Raw genomic sequence first — 16,400 nt, forward strand, 5'->3', positions numbered from 1 at the left:
CACAGTTTTGCAGTTATTTCCTTCAAACTTTCAGGATGTGCTAAGTTCACCGAGTTGTATAACATATAGTTCGGGTTTTTTGAGGTCACTGACCTGAGGTCAGTTAGAGGTCATTACGTCGTAATGTTAAGCCTATGGGAAAATACTAAATTCGGAAAATACTGGAGAGATCCGCTTCGTTCTATCACTTTCGTGCTTTGAAACCACAGTGTTTTACAGCAGGTCACTTGGTGCTTCTTTGTTTGGTGTACTTATCCATGGGTCAGGTCAAATGAGGTCAACTGAGGTCAAATGACGTTTTTGCCAATAACTTGGCACATAATGACGCTAGAGCTTAAAAAATGGTATCATTGTGTTCCTGGTGATCAGCCGAATCGAATGATATGCGATATGATGCAATTTGGTGAACTTTAACTTAATTTATTAATTTAAGTTTACTTAAAATTTAAGAAAAACTTTAAGTACACTTAAGCAAGCTAAAAAGTATATCATTCGACGCGCCTTGACGTGCTGAGTTCACTGGTGCTTTTCTTTTTGCTCTATCTTAATTAGATCAAAAGTTATAAGCGAAAAACTTTTGACCTGTTTTTAGCGAAATTTTTGCATTTATACCCCCCAAAACCCCCCTAAATATTGACCTAGAGCAACCAAATTTGCACAGGGGCGAGAACTCTAGGGGGCCCACCTACCTACCAAATTTGGTGTTTCTAGGTGCCATAGGAGCCAATCGCGAGGGGGGGTCGCATCGACCCCCCCCCCTGCCAGGCCGTGCTATGAAAAATGCCCTGCCAGGGCGAGGGTTAATAATCATATGAATTCATTTGTGACAATGTGTTTAACATTCGCAGATGACTCTTACAACGGCATGTGCTAAAAATATGCCTTTGATAAGATAGCAATAGCTCCATGTATTCATTTATCTATTCACATTTGGACGCGTTTCTTTTAGTAATTGCCGAAAACATTATTGCACTATATGTATACGCGACTTTCCAGCCGACGACTTTTCGAAATTCTTCTGCAGTTGCTTGGCAACAACACCCAGACGCTCGTCAGCCGGGAAGTCGAACATTATTAGAGTTGGTCAATGGTCGTAGTTTGTCCGATGCTATCGCGCTAGAGATAAGCCTGCTCTGTGAGGCCCCAGAGCAGCTCGTTCGGACTTCGCTCCAAACGAGATATTGGCTCGCAGTATCTATTCTGGAACGGCATTTTCTACCCTATCGAAGTAAAGCTGAAGGTTGTGTTTGATACGGTATTTCATTACACGGTTGGATGGGGATTGGGGAGGCGAAGGAGACGGCGCATGGCCGCGGGGGAGGCAGGGGCGGGAGGGTAGCGCAGAAGAAAGACGCCCGTATGGCAGTTGACAGAGGACAGCCAGCGAGTCAGCATGCGTGATTTTGTTTTTTACTTTCTCTGCTATTCCTTTTCCTATATAGTTTTTTTTCTCGTCTGGGGAAGGGGCCGTTGTGAACCCGCAGGCGGTGGTTCTCTCGACAGAACTCGTCAGCGGGGGATCGACCTTACAGATCAGCCAAATATGTGAACGTGATGCCCGTGCAGAGCGGACCGAGAACGTCAAAATCGATATGGTCCGATCAATTATCATCGAGATTCGAGAATAATATTCACTGCAGTTCGCGCACCATGAAACTACGGTGTAAAAAGGCTTCGGCTACCTGGTCTTGTTCACTCTTTCTGTTCACAATATAGGTGTTATTGTTTACCGCTTGCTCACATAGCATTTGTACCTACTCCTCGTTCAGATAGAGACCTCAGTCCGTTCACATGTGTTAGCTAATCGTTCACGCATTCAATTGATTTAGGGCCTTTCTGGTCTAAGGTGACATCAAACTGGTATCACCACTGTTGGCGGACATCAAACAGCTGTCTCCCAGCTTGACTGAGTGATTCATGCCAAGTTATTTGCTCCAACTGCATTTTGTTTTTGTTGTAATGGTATTCCATCGTCCTGATTGGATTGAAATTGCGAGGTGCAAATGCGAGAAAGTGCGCTTATTGCTGACGATATCACTAATGCTTTGGATGCTCGAAACAAAACAGTTATAAAAACTGAATAGCATTCACTGTTTTACTGTTCTCAATGCACCCATACCTTGGTCAACTCAGTTGGTCACTTTTCGACTACAAAAGAACGTTTGTTATCCATCTATATTTCGTGTTGAGAGCATTTGAATGTGCGCGTGCACCAAGTTTCACACTTCCCGGGCATGGCGTTTACCTACGTAGTGAAACACTTCCCCATCACATAAAAGATGAGTTGTAAATTTTCACATTTTCACATGAAGCCGAGAATGCCCGACAGTTTTCTGATTGTAACGCACAGATCAGCAAACATCAACAGTCGGTAAGACATCTCGGTCGTGCGGGGGAGGAGAAACATTTGGAGACATGCTTTAGATGATAATACAGCGCCACGAGCCAAGTTCCATGATAGTGAAAAGAAAGAAGACGGCGGCAAAAAGCATTGTCTGTGTTTAGTGACATCACATTGTTATAAGAAACGAGCATACGTAACACCATAGTACAAAACATCCACTGTCGGTCAACGAACTGACCCGATTTACACTGATCTGACCAGCATCCTATCCGCCACAACACCCCTTGCGTCCGACTAGAAAATGGGGTAGAAACATCCACATATAACACGCACGCGGCGACTGAGGTCGCCGCTCTCTGGCGCCCCTCGGCTGCCGGCCTCGGACCACACCTAAATATATCACAGGGTCCGCAGTCCGCACTGACATCCGCGTCGAAAGTCGCTCTCGTCTCCACCAAATAACATGCAATCGATATTGCACTGAACTGGTGCCACAGCTCGCGTCGCGTCAAACGGCGGCACAACCGTCACAGGCTGCCTGACAACGGCAGCCCTGCCGCTGATAGGCTGGTGCACGTTCGCGAGCAGCAGCGGCAGCGGAAGCTGAACAGGGTCGTGTGTAAAACAGAGTCCCTGCCGCGGCGTGCCGAAGCTGAGGAAGTGGCGGCGCTCACAGATAGTGGCTGAGCTGCTTGGTGAAGCTGTGCAGGTAATCCAGAATCTGCTCGGCAGTGGGCCGCTCCTCGGGCTCCCGGGTCCAGCAGACTGCCATCACGGAAAACCTGCAACACACGGCCACACACAATCAATGACGGCAAAAATACAAGACGGTAAAAACGAGGTTCAACACGTCAGCATCCGGTGGGCGTATCTTAGTATATACTCTTCTAATTTTCGGCGCTGCCGATAGTGCGGGACATCGACGCATCCTACTACTTCTTCAGTAATTTCGAATAACACTAAAAACTACCACGCCTTTTCGCAACAGGCAAGCACCTTTCTATGAAGGTGCTCTCATCGTTATCTTCAAGAGATTATCTAGGATTATAGCGCTAGCGAATTCGCCCTATGCAACTACCAAGGCATAAATGACAAGAGCCAAAATGTCATCGCGCTCCAAGTGAGAGATATTAAAACCGTAGAGCGTGTTTTTCCTAGCGTTTACTGCACTTTTAGTGAGCCATAAGACTCCTGAGGCACGCTTCTTCGGTAGTCAACGTCGTGATACTATCCCAGGTCCGGTGTACGCAGTAGCAGTTGCAGATGGAGCACGGGCTCCCTGAACGCTGAATGGGTCTACGGTAGAACACCGATGGGACTACGTCGTGCAACGCTGTCAGTAATAAAGACACACTTAAACTGCACACCCGCAAATTAACCCATTACCATCCAGATCTAAACTCGCTAGCGCTATAAAGCTAAACTTCACAATGGGCGGGTGCTGAAGGAATGAACATTGCAAATTGATGACAAAAGACAAGGACAAATAAGTAGTAAATAACAGTCAAAACAAACACATTTGAAGCACTTGACAATGAACATCTTGCACACAGTAGCGACGTGGCCATTAACGCTCATTACGACGTGCCGGCATCATCTCTGCAGCTTTACTGCGCTGCGGAGGTTGTGTCAGACGAGTGGAGTGCTACTCCGCACTCCTCCAGCGGAGGTTGTGTCAGACGAGTGGAGTGTTACCCTCTGTCCTCCTCCGGCCGCAGGGCCCGCGGAGGGCGGCGCAGTGGTACTCACAGTTTGTCGGGGCAGTTGAGCGGCTGCGCCAGCCGATACCCCTCGTCCAGGAAGCTGGCCATCTCGAACGGATCCACCTCGACGTACGGCTGCTGCGCGAGCGTGGTCAGCTCCCAGAGCAGCACACCGAACGACCACTGCCGGAGGAGGGTGGAGGCTCAGTCACAGGACAGCAGGGTCGGCAGACAGGCAGAGAGCACACCGAACGACCACTGCCGGAGGAGGATAGAGGCTCAGTCACAGGGCCGCAGGGTCGGCAGACAGACAGAGGGCACGCCGAACGACCACTGCCGGAGGAGGGAGGAGGGCTCAGTCCCAGGACAGCAGGGTGGCAGACAGACAGAGGGCACGCCGAACGACCACTGCGGGAGGAGGGCGGAGGGCTCAGTCCCAGGACAGCAGGGTGGCAGACAGACAGAGAGCACGCCGAACGACCACTGCGGGAGGAGGGTGGGGGCTCAGTCACAGGGACATCAGGGTCGACAGACACAGGATTCGTCAAAACCTCGGCGATAAACATCTCAGACAAGCAGCCCGACTACCGTTCCAACAAGTCCTCGAACATGTTTGCTTCCGACACTCAAAGCCGGCCGCTGGGCCATTGTCGCACGGAACTCAATTAGCTACAATCGCTGAATGCGTTAGTGCGCGCTAGCAGTGTCCTGGAGCCGACCCCACGCCTCCGTCCCACGCCCAGGAATCTCCCAGTCACGTTTGTTGCCAGGTGGGCCAGCGGTTGTCTGGGCGCCGAGAGACGCACCTCCTCGACTCGCCCTAACGAGCACCTGTGTCCATCTCGTGACCAAGGGCCGACGAGCGACCAGGCACTCGGGAGCGCAAGTACGCATTACGCCATTACGGAGCGACGATCGGCGACCGAGGGAGATGAGCGTCGGGGCTCGTTCAGGTCCGTAATCGGAACGGATTTCCATAAACTGCCCGAGGCGACAGCTCTCGAGGTATCCGAACCGCGCCCGGGGCGCATATCGAAACGGAGAGTAGGCGGGTGATTCAGGGTGACTGTGTAACGGATCGTCCGTCTCCAGGGAGCCCCGAGCTGCCGTCCGACAGATGGACTCGCCCCATCAGATGGCCGGCAGTCGTCCGGTTCCAGCGACCCGGTCCGGTTGCAGCGGCCCCACTCTCCGGCCGGATCGCGCCGCGATATGACGAATGAGCTATGGCACATCACTACCTCACGTCAGCTCCGACGCCGAGATTTAGTGCCGTCGAAACAATCGACGGATCACGTGCTTTCGCCGGAGACGTGCGGCGGCGCACCGTCGGCCGGGCTGACGGCTGTCGCAAACGAGCCTGTCACCAGATACAGTCACCGTGCTGACAGCCACCACGCAGGAGCTGTCATCTGATAGTGACGGCCATTTGACTTGGGCGCTGCATGATGTTCGGCTGTGCTGCGACCCCCGCACTTTGAGAAGTTTTCGCACGATTTTCCGAGATTCTCAGGCTATATTGCCTTGTGACACTGTGCGACAAAGACTCCCTCCCTCTTTCTTCCTTTCCATTCTCCCTCGCCCCCCCCCCCTCTCTCTCTCACACACACACACACACACACACACATACGCTCTCCTTTCTCTCGCCTTCCATCGACTCACCACATCTGAGGCCGGTGTGTACTGGTTGGTGAGGATCGCCTCCATGGCCATCCACTTGATGGAGCGGTTGATGTTGTCTGCCAGGCAGCAGTAGTCCTCCGGGAACAGGTCGCGCGCCAGCGCGTTGTCTGCCAGCTTCACGTGCAGGGTGTCGTCGATGCTGCGGGACAGAGAGGAGGAAAACGTCAGCCGGCTAACAGACAGCGGGCGACCTGCCGGCGGCGACGCCCCGGCAAAAAGGTCACCGGCGCTGGCCGCTCCTGGCACTGCGCGGGGTAATTGACAGGTCGGATCACCGCCCGGCACGCAGCGTCAGAAGAAACGCCCCCAGAGCTGGCGTCCATTCCGCCCCGCCCGCGCCGGCGACTTTTACTGTCAAGATTAATCATGACGATAGTTGGGTGAAATGGCAGGAGGAAGCCGTGTCCAGCCGGCGACAGGAGCTCGCCGCTACTGGAAACACGTAGATCGCGCGATACACCTTGACACAGATCGGCCGGACGCGGGAGATTTTCCTGGGATGGTGCGGTGACGCGCTGATAGGTTAATCGGATTGTGAGCTGGACGCCGCGCGGCGGTTATTGTGTCATCCTGCTGAATACGCGTCCGACCGCATGTTTGGCATGCAGCGGGTCTCCGGTCGGCCGCAGCCGCTAACCACCAGATTGAGTTATGCTGATCCGGTGCGATGAATGTGCCGCGTCAGAGCGGGACAGGCTGCCGGTCCACTGTTCCCGATCAGCTGGCTTATGTCACGCGGCGCCTGGCGGCTCGCTATCGGAATTGGGATGGAGACCGCCAGACTTCCGGGCCTGGCTGGATGTGCAGGGTGCAGTGAGATGTGATATGCGTGACCTTGGACGAGCAGTTCAAAACATGCATCTTTATCTTATCAGCAACGTCACTGGATTGATTTAGGAGATTCTGGGGTTGCTAACAAAATCGAACAGGGTTATTATAACAATAACATTATTATTGTGCGCATAACTTTTGGTTTTCCACACACCCATATGTGAATTGATGTTTATGTGTGAATTGGGAGGACTTGCATAAATGCAACAAAGCTGATGACCACTTCCCCACTGGAGAAACTGAGCACCGAAGTGCTTGAAATCGCCAGGCACTAAATCACGCCAGTCATGCCCTCAGCTGCAAATAACCATTCTTTTGCAGCTCTGCATCATGTCGATCGCAGGCCCGAGGCCGACGTCCAGCCGTCCTGGGAACTCTAATTTGACACTGCGAGGCGGACATTCAACTGGTCATAGGCTGCAGAGCCGTCTTTAATGTCCAGGCATTATCGTTCTACCATTATCGTTCTCGTCCTGGTAGGTACTTTTGGATCCAAAGATTGACCAGATATAACCTAAGCTTCCCTCGGATTCACTCGGTTGAAGCAGAGTCTTAGCCCAATCATTAGCGAGGCTCACTATACTGACCGGCCAAAGCGGCCTCTTTTTTGACCCGTCAGCCTCGCTCGTGTATTCCTCTGAGTGATCGGCCACTCGGCAGAGGACCTGGTTTGACCGGCGGACTGCCGTGTGACAGTCCCAGCGCCCGCCGGAGCTCGGAGCGGCCCGTGACGCCGTGATGCGGCGTGCACGCCGTCACGCCGTCACGGTCAGCTGACCGGTGGGTGGGAGACGCGTCACGGCCCGTGACGGGTGCGGAAACTGCCAGGTCACCGCACACCGCCAGCGCGGCTCAGTGCCCCGCACTGTGCAATGTGCAGCAATGCCACTGACGGTCTGAGATTGAAGCGTGCCCGCTCATAGTGATATGCAGCGATTTGTTTGTGATTTTATTTTTATAGGTTTCGTGATGAATGCAATTTTTTATGCAGTCATGTCTTTTTGCAGTGAATTGTCGTCCACTTAGACGTGTTCGAAAAAAACTACATTTCCAATGCCTTGAAGCCCTCACCAAATCTAATTATCATAGACACCGGAACGATTTTTTCAGAGCCCTGCTGAATCTCACATCATTCATTGTTATTTACGGTGAACGGTTGTCGACAGCGTTCGAACAACGTTAATGACCTCGAAAGGCCTTAAATTATCGTAATTCATCACGCGAACATCCGTAGCCGTCTGTTGGGTAAAACCCCTCCGCGACACCCATAGGCGCGGTTTTTTAACGACGCTCCTCATTATTTCTCGAGAGCGTAAAGAAACATTTGGGTCCTTTTGCGTCCATCGTTTCTGCTACCTGCATAATATGACACTTATGAGTTATGATAAAGCTATTTATCACAGCTTTCTGAGTGTCATCATAGTTTCATTCGGCGCAAATTAAGCCCTCATTCCCTCCGCCAGAAGCGTCAGCTGTGACTAACAACGCTAACACGCCGCTGTCGCGCTGACGCCCATGACGACCGCTGCCAAGGTCTCGTCTGACCGGCTGGGCACACGGCGCCCGCGCGCTGGCCAGGATGTCACGGGACCCCAGCGCGGCGCTGACGGGGTCGCCAGGGCGTCCCGGCACTGACTGAACCCACTGCGCCCCCAGCTCTGTGCAGGTCGTACTGGCTCCCCCTCTCCAGCTCTGACCAGCGCTGACCGGGCTATCGCGGCGCCCTCCCCGGGCTGTCACGGCGCCCTCCCCGCCCCCGGCGCTACCGGGCTGTCACGGCGCCCTCCCCGCCCCCAGCGCTGACCGGGCTGTCACGGCGCCCTCCCCGCCCCCAGCGCTGACCGGGCTGTCACGGCGCCCTCCCCGTCCCCAGCGCTGACCGGGCTGTCACGGCGCCCTCCTCTCCCCCAGCGCTGACCGACCGTCAGCTGCGCAGCCCGCACGGGGATCGGCGGTATCACGGCGCCGGCCATCACCAGGTGGTGTCGCTCCCAGGCCACGGCAGGATTCGGTAGCGGAGATGGCACGGGGGCCCTGAGTGGTGACGCACGCCGAGATTTGACGTCTGTCACCGTCCCACCAGGAGGTAATCGGACACAGGTCGGCGCGGATTGAGCCCGCGGTGGGTCGGATAAGGTTGGGGACATCTTTGTAACAGCCGAAGGTTCTGATAGCGTTGGATCCATTTGTCTATTTCTTTAGGATCTGTTTAGTTTCAGCGATTCGAGAAAAGATGAGATGGTTATCACAACAGAGGACATCTATCCACAAGTGTCTCGAACAATTTTCTGGGACGAAAAAAGCAAGCAATACAGCGATCGGTGTTTCCTTTCCACACGCAGCGGGCGCAGGGTGGGGCGGTGGTCGCCATCTGTGTTCGCCCGGCCCGCCTGTCTAAAACTGGGCCGCCCCATGACATACCGGCCCTCTGCGTTGCCCGACACCTCATCGATCACTCCCCCCGCGAGCCCCCCCCCCTCTGGGTGAGTTCACCTCACCCACTGCGCGCGATGTTTTTCAACGTCAGAGGAGGTCGACAGGCAAATCGCAATTTATGCGCGCCGTCAAATTTATGACGACTTTGTTGTTGGTCGTCCGCTTACACAGACCGGCTGAGGCAAAAAGTCGGCGGTGGCGGCACCGGCTCGGCGGCTCAGCGTGGTCGTGGAGCGCTGATGAAGATATCCGACACGAGCTCCGCGAGCGGGACAGCCGGAGACGAGAGGGGAGGACAGGGCCGCCAGAGGCTGAGCCGGGGACCGTGGACAGAGGACAGCTCCAGATAGTGACCCGAGACGGACCAGATGTCACAGACAGGGGTGACTTCACTCGTGTCACTGGCATTGCGACGTCGTCACTGTACTTAACATCCCGGGACAGACTGAGATGACCTCGGTGGAATACCACACAGACTTGGAAACTGAGCTGATACTGGTGCGTCTGGCGGGTCTGGGGAGATAGCGCCCAGTCTCTGGCCCCATTCGTTGAAGGATAATTGGACCAACAAGGGCGCTTAGTTCGTCTGTGGACGGTGCCAGCACGGAATGTTGTTGACAGAGCAGTTTGAAGCCGAATTTGGAAATAAACACTTCTCTGCATTGCTGGGCCTGGGTTCACCCTCTCTGCCATCCCACCTCCCTAACCTTGACAGTGATGTCGCCAAAGCGCCCGAGACAGCTGCGCGAAGTGCCTGACTCACCAGCAGTTTCTCGCCGCGATGTCAGTGTGGCAGATGTTCTGCATGTGCAGGTACAGCAGCGCCTGCGTCACCTGCTCGGCCAGGTCAACCACGTCGCGCACCGTCAGCGTGCGCACGTCGCTGCGGGAGCCGAAGCTGCACGTCTGCAGGAACCTGCCGAACAGAGAGACCAGGGAGTCAGTGGCTGAGCAAGGGGAAGACAGATACCGCGGTCAGCGGCGGGAAACATATGCATGTAGGTTGCAATGGGTTTCTATAGTTCTTTCTTCGGTGAGGCTGCTAAAAAAACTTAATAAAGATAGGTATCCGTGACAGACCTAAGGATTAATGCCTTTTAAAGAGCCTGTGACAGCCAAACACGTTAGCTGCTCACGACTGCAGTGGGCGTGGTCGGCGTGGTCTCCGCCACGCGGCTGTTTTCCTTACCCCCGCAGCGGGGACCAGGAAAGCCTGCCGAGATTTATTGCATCACGCCGGCGTCCAGCGCTCAGTTTCTCACGGATATTTGTCACCCGCTCACGAACTCACGAACAGACGCCGCGTCCGGAGCCGGGGTTCCGCGTACTGCCGCGCCCTCGTGCAGTGCCTCCCCAGGGACCGTTCTGAGCCGCCTCTTTGGGCTGGGTTCCACCATCCCGCGCGCCGAAGGCATGTTCTGTAGCACATGGCTGCACAGACAGCCGTGCCTCCGTATTTATTATTACTCTGCGTCGGCCAGTCAGATCTAAATCAGTCCAAATCGCTGCTCTCAGAGGGTGATAATGTGGCCCATTATTTCTGCGCCGCTCAGCAGCGACCCAGCGAAAACACCGTAAATCCGTCGCGAGACGAGAGCGGCGCACCAGACACAAACGCGGCGCTGGGTGGCGCCGGCGCCGGTGACGCGCGACGTCCCTGCTCGTTTCCTGAGACGACGATCGGGCGGGAGGCGCCGCAATGGGTGGAGCTTGTCACCCGTCTCCGAGTGCTCCTATCTTGTAGCGCTAATAGCGGGGTGGTTACTTTTGAGGAGGTGACGTCCCAGCCATTATCTGAGCGGGCTCCGCCGATACTGGGACCAGGGGCGGTGGCTGGGAGAGCACGCGACCGCCGGCCGTCGGACAGTCGGTGGGCCCGCCCGCGCGTGTCACGGCCCTCCGCAGCACGCTAAGTCGCCGATGACAGCACGCTGAGCAGTCGGCCACACGTACTCAGGTCAGCCGGTCCGCGATCCGCCATTTGTCCGCGCTCACTGTGCACAGGACCGCACATGCACGTGTGCTGTGCACGCGCCGTGGCCGCGGGTCGCGCTGTGGGGACGTGACCCGGCGTACCAGCGATGCGCGAGTACGTGACACGGTCACAGACGTCCTGGTCAGTGGTAATAAGTGTAGCGCCGCAATATAATGCAGCAACGCGAGCCGTCGGGCAGGTCCGACCACCCTGTGCCATGTGACTTACATGCAAGTGTGCGTCTTGTCCGCCCGAGGGATTCATGCTTGCTACTGTGCGTCGGGCTCGAAATGCACAGCGGACGTATATGCTCATATATGGTGCCTGCAGACATGTCCGGGTCGGGCTCAGCGGCGGCCCTGTCCATCCCTACCGCCATGTCTGTGTCCGAGTTCACTCGAACCCGTCCCTGCAGGCCTGTCCCGGCCCGAGTTCAGGGGAGGCCGCTCCGAGTTCCACCGTGTCCGGCCGTGTCCGCGGCACCCGTGAACAGGCCGCGCTCAGGTGTCCGGCCGCGCACAATAGCCCGTGGGAGAGACCTCCCGACAGCGACACGGCCCGCACCGCGGCGGAGCGCCACTTTGTCGGTCGCAGCGCCGCTTTTGTCGCCGCCGCTTTCGCGTGTCGAGTGGCGCACAACGCGCGGCGTCCGAGACTCGGGCGTGGCGTGTCGACAGTGTGACACATCCCGCCGTGACAGTCCGGAATGTCGCCCCCGGGGCCGCCGTGACGGCTGCGTGATGCGTGGCGCGCCTGCGACACTCGGGTATTTTGAGCCAAACAGTAAAATATCGCCAGGCTTTCAGTGCGACACCCCACAGCGAGACTGAGAGCCATTGTCGAGCCAAGTCGACGTTTTGTATCGCGTGAAAATAGATCCCATTCATCTTTTTCGCAATCGCAGCATATGGCGGAGCCGGGTGAAATGTCTGCGGAGGCTGGACCGGTGTCGATCCGTTGTGCGGCGGTGTCGCGATCGGCACCATCGAGCCGCCTCAATGCCCGGCCATATACTGAACCTGATGAAGTGCGCGGGACGCACACACCAGCTGGCGCCCGTCCAGTCTCAATGGCCACCTCATCAGTCTGCGCGCTGAGCTCGCCGCTCCGGCGCCACGCCGCCCGACCGAACCGATCCGATCCCGCCGCGATATGCTAATATTTAATAGCCTCGTCTCTGTGATTGACAACAAACCGTGCGGCCCGCACACCTCCCGAATAACCGGCAATGTCCCAGGACGGATTACCAAAATGATAAATCACTCCGCGTTCTGTTCCCACATAATTCGGCCGACGCGCGGCTTATTCAACGTAAATACGCGGCGCGCGGCGGGCAGGGGCGGCACCGGCGCACCGCGCGAGGCTGACCAGTCATGTGGACTGGCCTGGAAGACACGTCGACGCGTGTGACAGATTGCGCCGACACAGTGACAAAACACGGGCGGTTCGACCGACGGCGGAACATCCGATCCACGGGGTGGGACATGGAAAAATCCCCACGGCGCTGCTGTAAAGTGAAGGCAGGGAGGACGCGGCGATTTCACGGAGACAGGGGAGATTAATTCATCCTCTGTGAGGGGTGCTGGCCGCTGGGTCGCTGTCTGTGGCTGGTGGCTTTGTGTGGAAGTTTATTTGCTTTGTTTGGAAGAAAATAAAGTGAGAAGTTCGGTAAAACAAGTTATCAGGCCCAATGACATGTGAAATGTGAGTGCCACGCTTTTAAGAAGAATGTGAACAAGCATGGATCTAGCCTTTGCTAACTCAGAAGACTCACTTTTCTCGCTTTTTATTTCCAAACACTTAACCCAGAGAAGAGCAATGACATGCTGGTTATACCTCCGTGAAACTTGTTGACAATTTCATGATGTTGTTCCTTTTATTAGATTTCTCGGTCACAGGAAAAAAAGCCCATCTAACCTTCGAACATTTCACGACAAATTTGACTCCCGCACTTCAAAAAATGCTCCAGGCATCTATGTGGATTATTAGGGCGAGCTATCGCGGCTGAGACAGTCTGGCGCTCGCGCTGTCTAACCAGCATGCGGCGTGAAATCTGCTGGGTCCGCGGGAAACGAGGCGTCTCCGTCGCCTCGAACGCTGATCTTTTTCACAGTTTGGCACGTGCCGAGAAAACCAATAAACCCTGGCCGCAGCGGCGGCGGGCGGACCGACGGCGCTTCTGATCCACATCCCACATCACCGGTGGCGCTGCCAGGTGGCTCCAAATGACCGGCGAAATTCGCACACCATCACCGACGCACCCACGGCGCCCACTGCAGCCGCCGCGCCGCGCCGGAGGTCGGTTCGTCGGCCCCACAAACGGACCGAGTCGCACCGTTGCGCCGAAACCGGTGGTCCCCGTCGGACCGGTGTGTCGCGCCCGGCGGTTCGTTTCATCGGCCCACGCAGACGCGAGCGGTGCAACCGTCGATCGGTTTAGCCTGGAGTGAGCTAAGGCCTATCGCATACTGATCCACTATTACCACCAACATGGCAACTATGCTAAGCGAGATGGTTTGCTTGAGAAAGACCGTCGAGGATGCAGCATTGGGATAAGCGGCTGAGGACAGCGAGATGCAGGATGGGAGCGGCCAGGATAAAAAGGTACCGCCTGCCGCAGCAATTTGCTGGATCAAAGCGGCACAGCCATGGGAACGGGCGCTTCTGGCCGGATCGGCACACACCGGCGGGCGGTTCCCGTCACTTTTCCACCATGTGTGCTCTGCTTCACTGTGCAAACACACAGCATGTACGCGGCTCAAACCAAGTCCGCGCCGCGAGCAGTTGCTATGGGGAGGCTGCCGTTCGGCTGCGGCGTTGACGTATGTGCGTCATTCCGTGAAGCCAGTGGAAGACGGCGGCTTTACATATCTCTGTCGTTTTTTGTCGGCATGGTGACGTTTTGTGCCGTTTGTTGACGCATGTGCCTGTCAGCGGCTGAGACGTACCGCACGAGGTCATGACAAAACCCACAGCGGGTCCGCTCCACTGGCGGTCGTCTGACTGACAGGAGCCGCTGTGCCATTCTCGAGCACCCTGAATGCCGGCGGTTCCCTGACAGCAGGCACCAGCCGCAGCATCCGCCACAAGGAAGTACTGCACACCAGAGTTCATTGGCCGGTCCGCATGATCGGCAGAATTATTTCAAAGTACAGCGGCTTCATAACGCACCGACACCCTGAACATCATCGTGTCCCGTCACGAGGCAAGTTATGAACGTCTCCAATTGGCGATTCCGCGAAGCTGCAAGGCCACATCTGCAGTTGCAGGCGGCTGCCGCATTGCTCACGTGGCCTGGTGCCGCCACGTCATGCGTCCAGCTGCAACAATTCCTATCTCTCCGAAAACATACAGTTTCATGGCTGACTTGCCTCACCGTGCCGCCGTCCCTAAACAGCTCGTTGGCCGCCGGACGCCGCCGCAGTTCCCGGGAAGGGACGTCGCCGGCTCGTTGCGTCAGTGTGTACTGTTGCCCGCCGCACCCTCTCAGGCTCAATGAGCGCACCTCATCACGTCATGACATGTCACATCACAACGGCAGCATTACGGGATGTGACGGAGCATTATCAGAGAACTGTTTGCCTCATCTGCCCTCCAGATCGCCGGTCTGAGGAAGGTCTCAGGAGTCAGGGGAGCCGACAGCCGCTGATCGGCCGAGCTGCTGCTCCAGACACAATTTAGGACCAACTGCGACCTCCCATGACTCCGTGATGCAGCTTAGCCCACCTCCTCCAGGATAAAACTGCGGCCTCCGTGAGCCCGTGGTAGGATGGACTAGTTCCATTTTCGCTGTTCCTCCAGTATAAAACTGCGGCCTCCGTGAGTCCGTAGTAGCGCGGCGCCACCCGCAGCCACATCACAGAGGCCGCGCAGTGCGTAGCCGGACGGATGGGCCATGCAGTGCGCCGGACGGATGGGCCATGCAGCGTGCCGGACGGATGGGCCATGCAGTGCGCCGGACGGATGGGCCATGCAGTGCGCCCGACGGATGGGCCATGCAGTGCACCGGGCGGATGGGCCATGCAGCGCGCCGCGCGGGTGGCGCGCCGCGCTGACTCATGACCGTTTATTACGCCGAATAGCGCGCTCGGATAAAGTCCGGCCGCAGAATGGCTCGGCTGGCGAGCCTCAGTCTCGACAAGAAATAATGAGCTGGCTCTGGTCTAGCGAGCTGGCGCATACATACTGCACTTCTGGACAAGGCCATCCGTCATACTGGCCATTCTGCCACCATATGCAATCTATTTCGCTTCATAATTATGTGTTCAGGTATTAAATAGACGGCCGAAAGTCTCATGCAAATAAATGGCATGGTGCTTGTGTCACGTTGCCCGTTAGGTCACGAACTGATAAAATGGTCGTGCAATGCACGTTTAACCATTTCCTGTTAGCACATAGTTTCAAAGCACATGTTTTATTCGATTTCCCGAAGGCACATGTTTTGCATTCGATTTTCTGACCACCTTTCAAAGAAACCAAAAACATGCTGTTTCATAATTTTACAGGCGAGAGCGTGATCTTAGAACTTCATGATTGCAAATACAGAGTCCACGAAGCCCCAGATAGATCTGTAAAACAACCTCAGGGTGTCAGCCGGCCCGCTCTGAACTACCGTTCACATGTTATGACTGAAAGCAGCCGGCCCGATGCCAGCGGCCATGGCACCCAGCGAGCCGTGCCCAGGCATGGTAATGTTTGCAGAGTGTCCGCCGTCAGACCTGCGGCGAGGGGCCGAGCGGCCACTGCAGGGCCAGGGGCAGACGGCGGGCCCTGTTCGTCAGACTTGAGACAGGGGGCATGTGCTGGCACTGCATGGTCATGAGCAGACGCTGGGGCCTCGGTAAGGCTGTTTTCCCAGTGCAGTGCACGGCGCTATCGCTGACAGGTTCGGCGAACAGCCGTGCACAGTGATATGAGCTGATGCATCAGACAGACCACCGTGACAGGCTTCAGGTGACAATGGCCGCGTCCAGATGTGCCACTGCGGTTTCGTAGGGGAGCGGTGTACAACTGTGATCAGCTCTGAATCTAGATGCTGCCGTGGCTGTCAGTCTTCGAAGCTTGTTAGACCAAGAACAGGAGTGGACCAATCGTGTCAGGAATGCGGCATACTGCATTGATACGTTGGATAAGGAATGAAACGAGTTGCCAGGATCTGAGGGCCAGTAGAGGTCATTACACAGATCTCATGACCACAGACCTGTCCCAGGCACTTCTGTTATTTGCCATGTAGCTGGCTAACTGAAATCGGATGGATCACGTGAGAAATGTTGTCGTACGTGAAAAGCTTCATAGCGTAGTTCTCACAAGAATGCTGGTAACGAAACTGTAAATCGCCTTATTATTTGGTGGCCAGGCTGAGCGTGTTAATTAAAGCTGAAGCGAATTAGAGTTTAACGGAAAATGACCATGCCATGGAATCTGCACC

At 55.7% G+C, this 16,400-nt stretch overlaps 1 protein-coding gene across 1 annotated transcript in view; it reads right to left on the bottom strand.

Moving 5' to 3' along the window:
• Positions 1-2,160: 2,160 nt before the first annotated feature.
• LOC122374757 (tyrosine-protein kinase Dnt-like) overlaps positions 2,161-16,400 on the bottom strand; it is a 39,304-nt gene continuing 25,064 nt past the window's right edge. The window contains exons 6-9 of the mRNA XM_043353711.1: positions 9,761-9,913; positions 5,710-5,869; positions 4,094-4,230; positions 2,161-3,126 (exon numbers count right to left, since the gene is read on the bottom strand). Of these exons, the coding sequence (XP_043209646.1) occupies positions 3,015-3,126; positions 4,094-4,230; positions 5,710-5,869; positions 9,761-9,913 (562 nt within the window). The 3' untranslated portion in view covers positions 2,161-3,014. The remainder of the gene's footprint in view (positions 3,127-4,093; positions 4,231-5,709; positions 5,870-9,760; positions 9,914-16,400) is intronic.

Source organism: Amphibalanus amphitrite, unplaced genomic scaffold, assembly GCF_019059575.1.
Source record: "Amphibalanus amphitrite isolate SeventyFive unplaced genomic scaffold, NRLGWU_Aamphi_draft 000040F_arrow, whole genome shotgun sequence".
NCBI classification, from domain to species: Eukaryota; Metazoa; Arthropoda; class Thecostraca; order Balanomorpha; family Balanidae; genus Amphibalanus; species Amphibalanus amphitrite.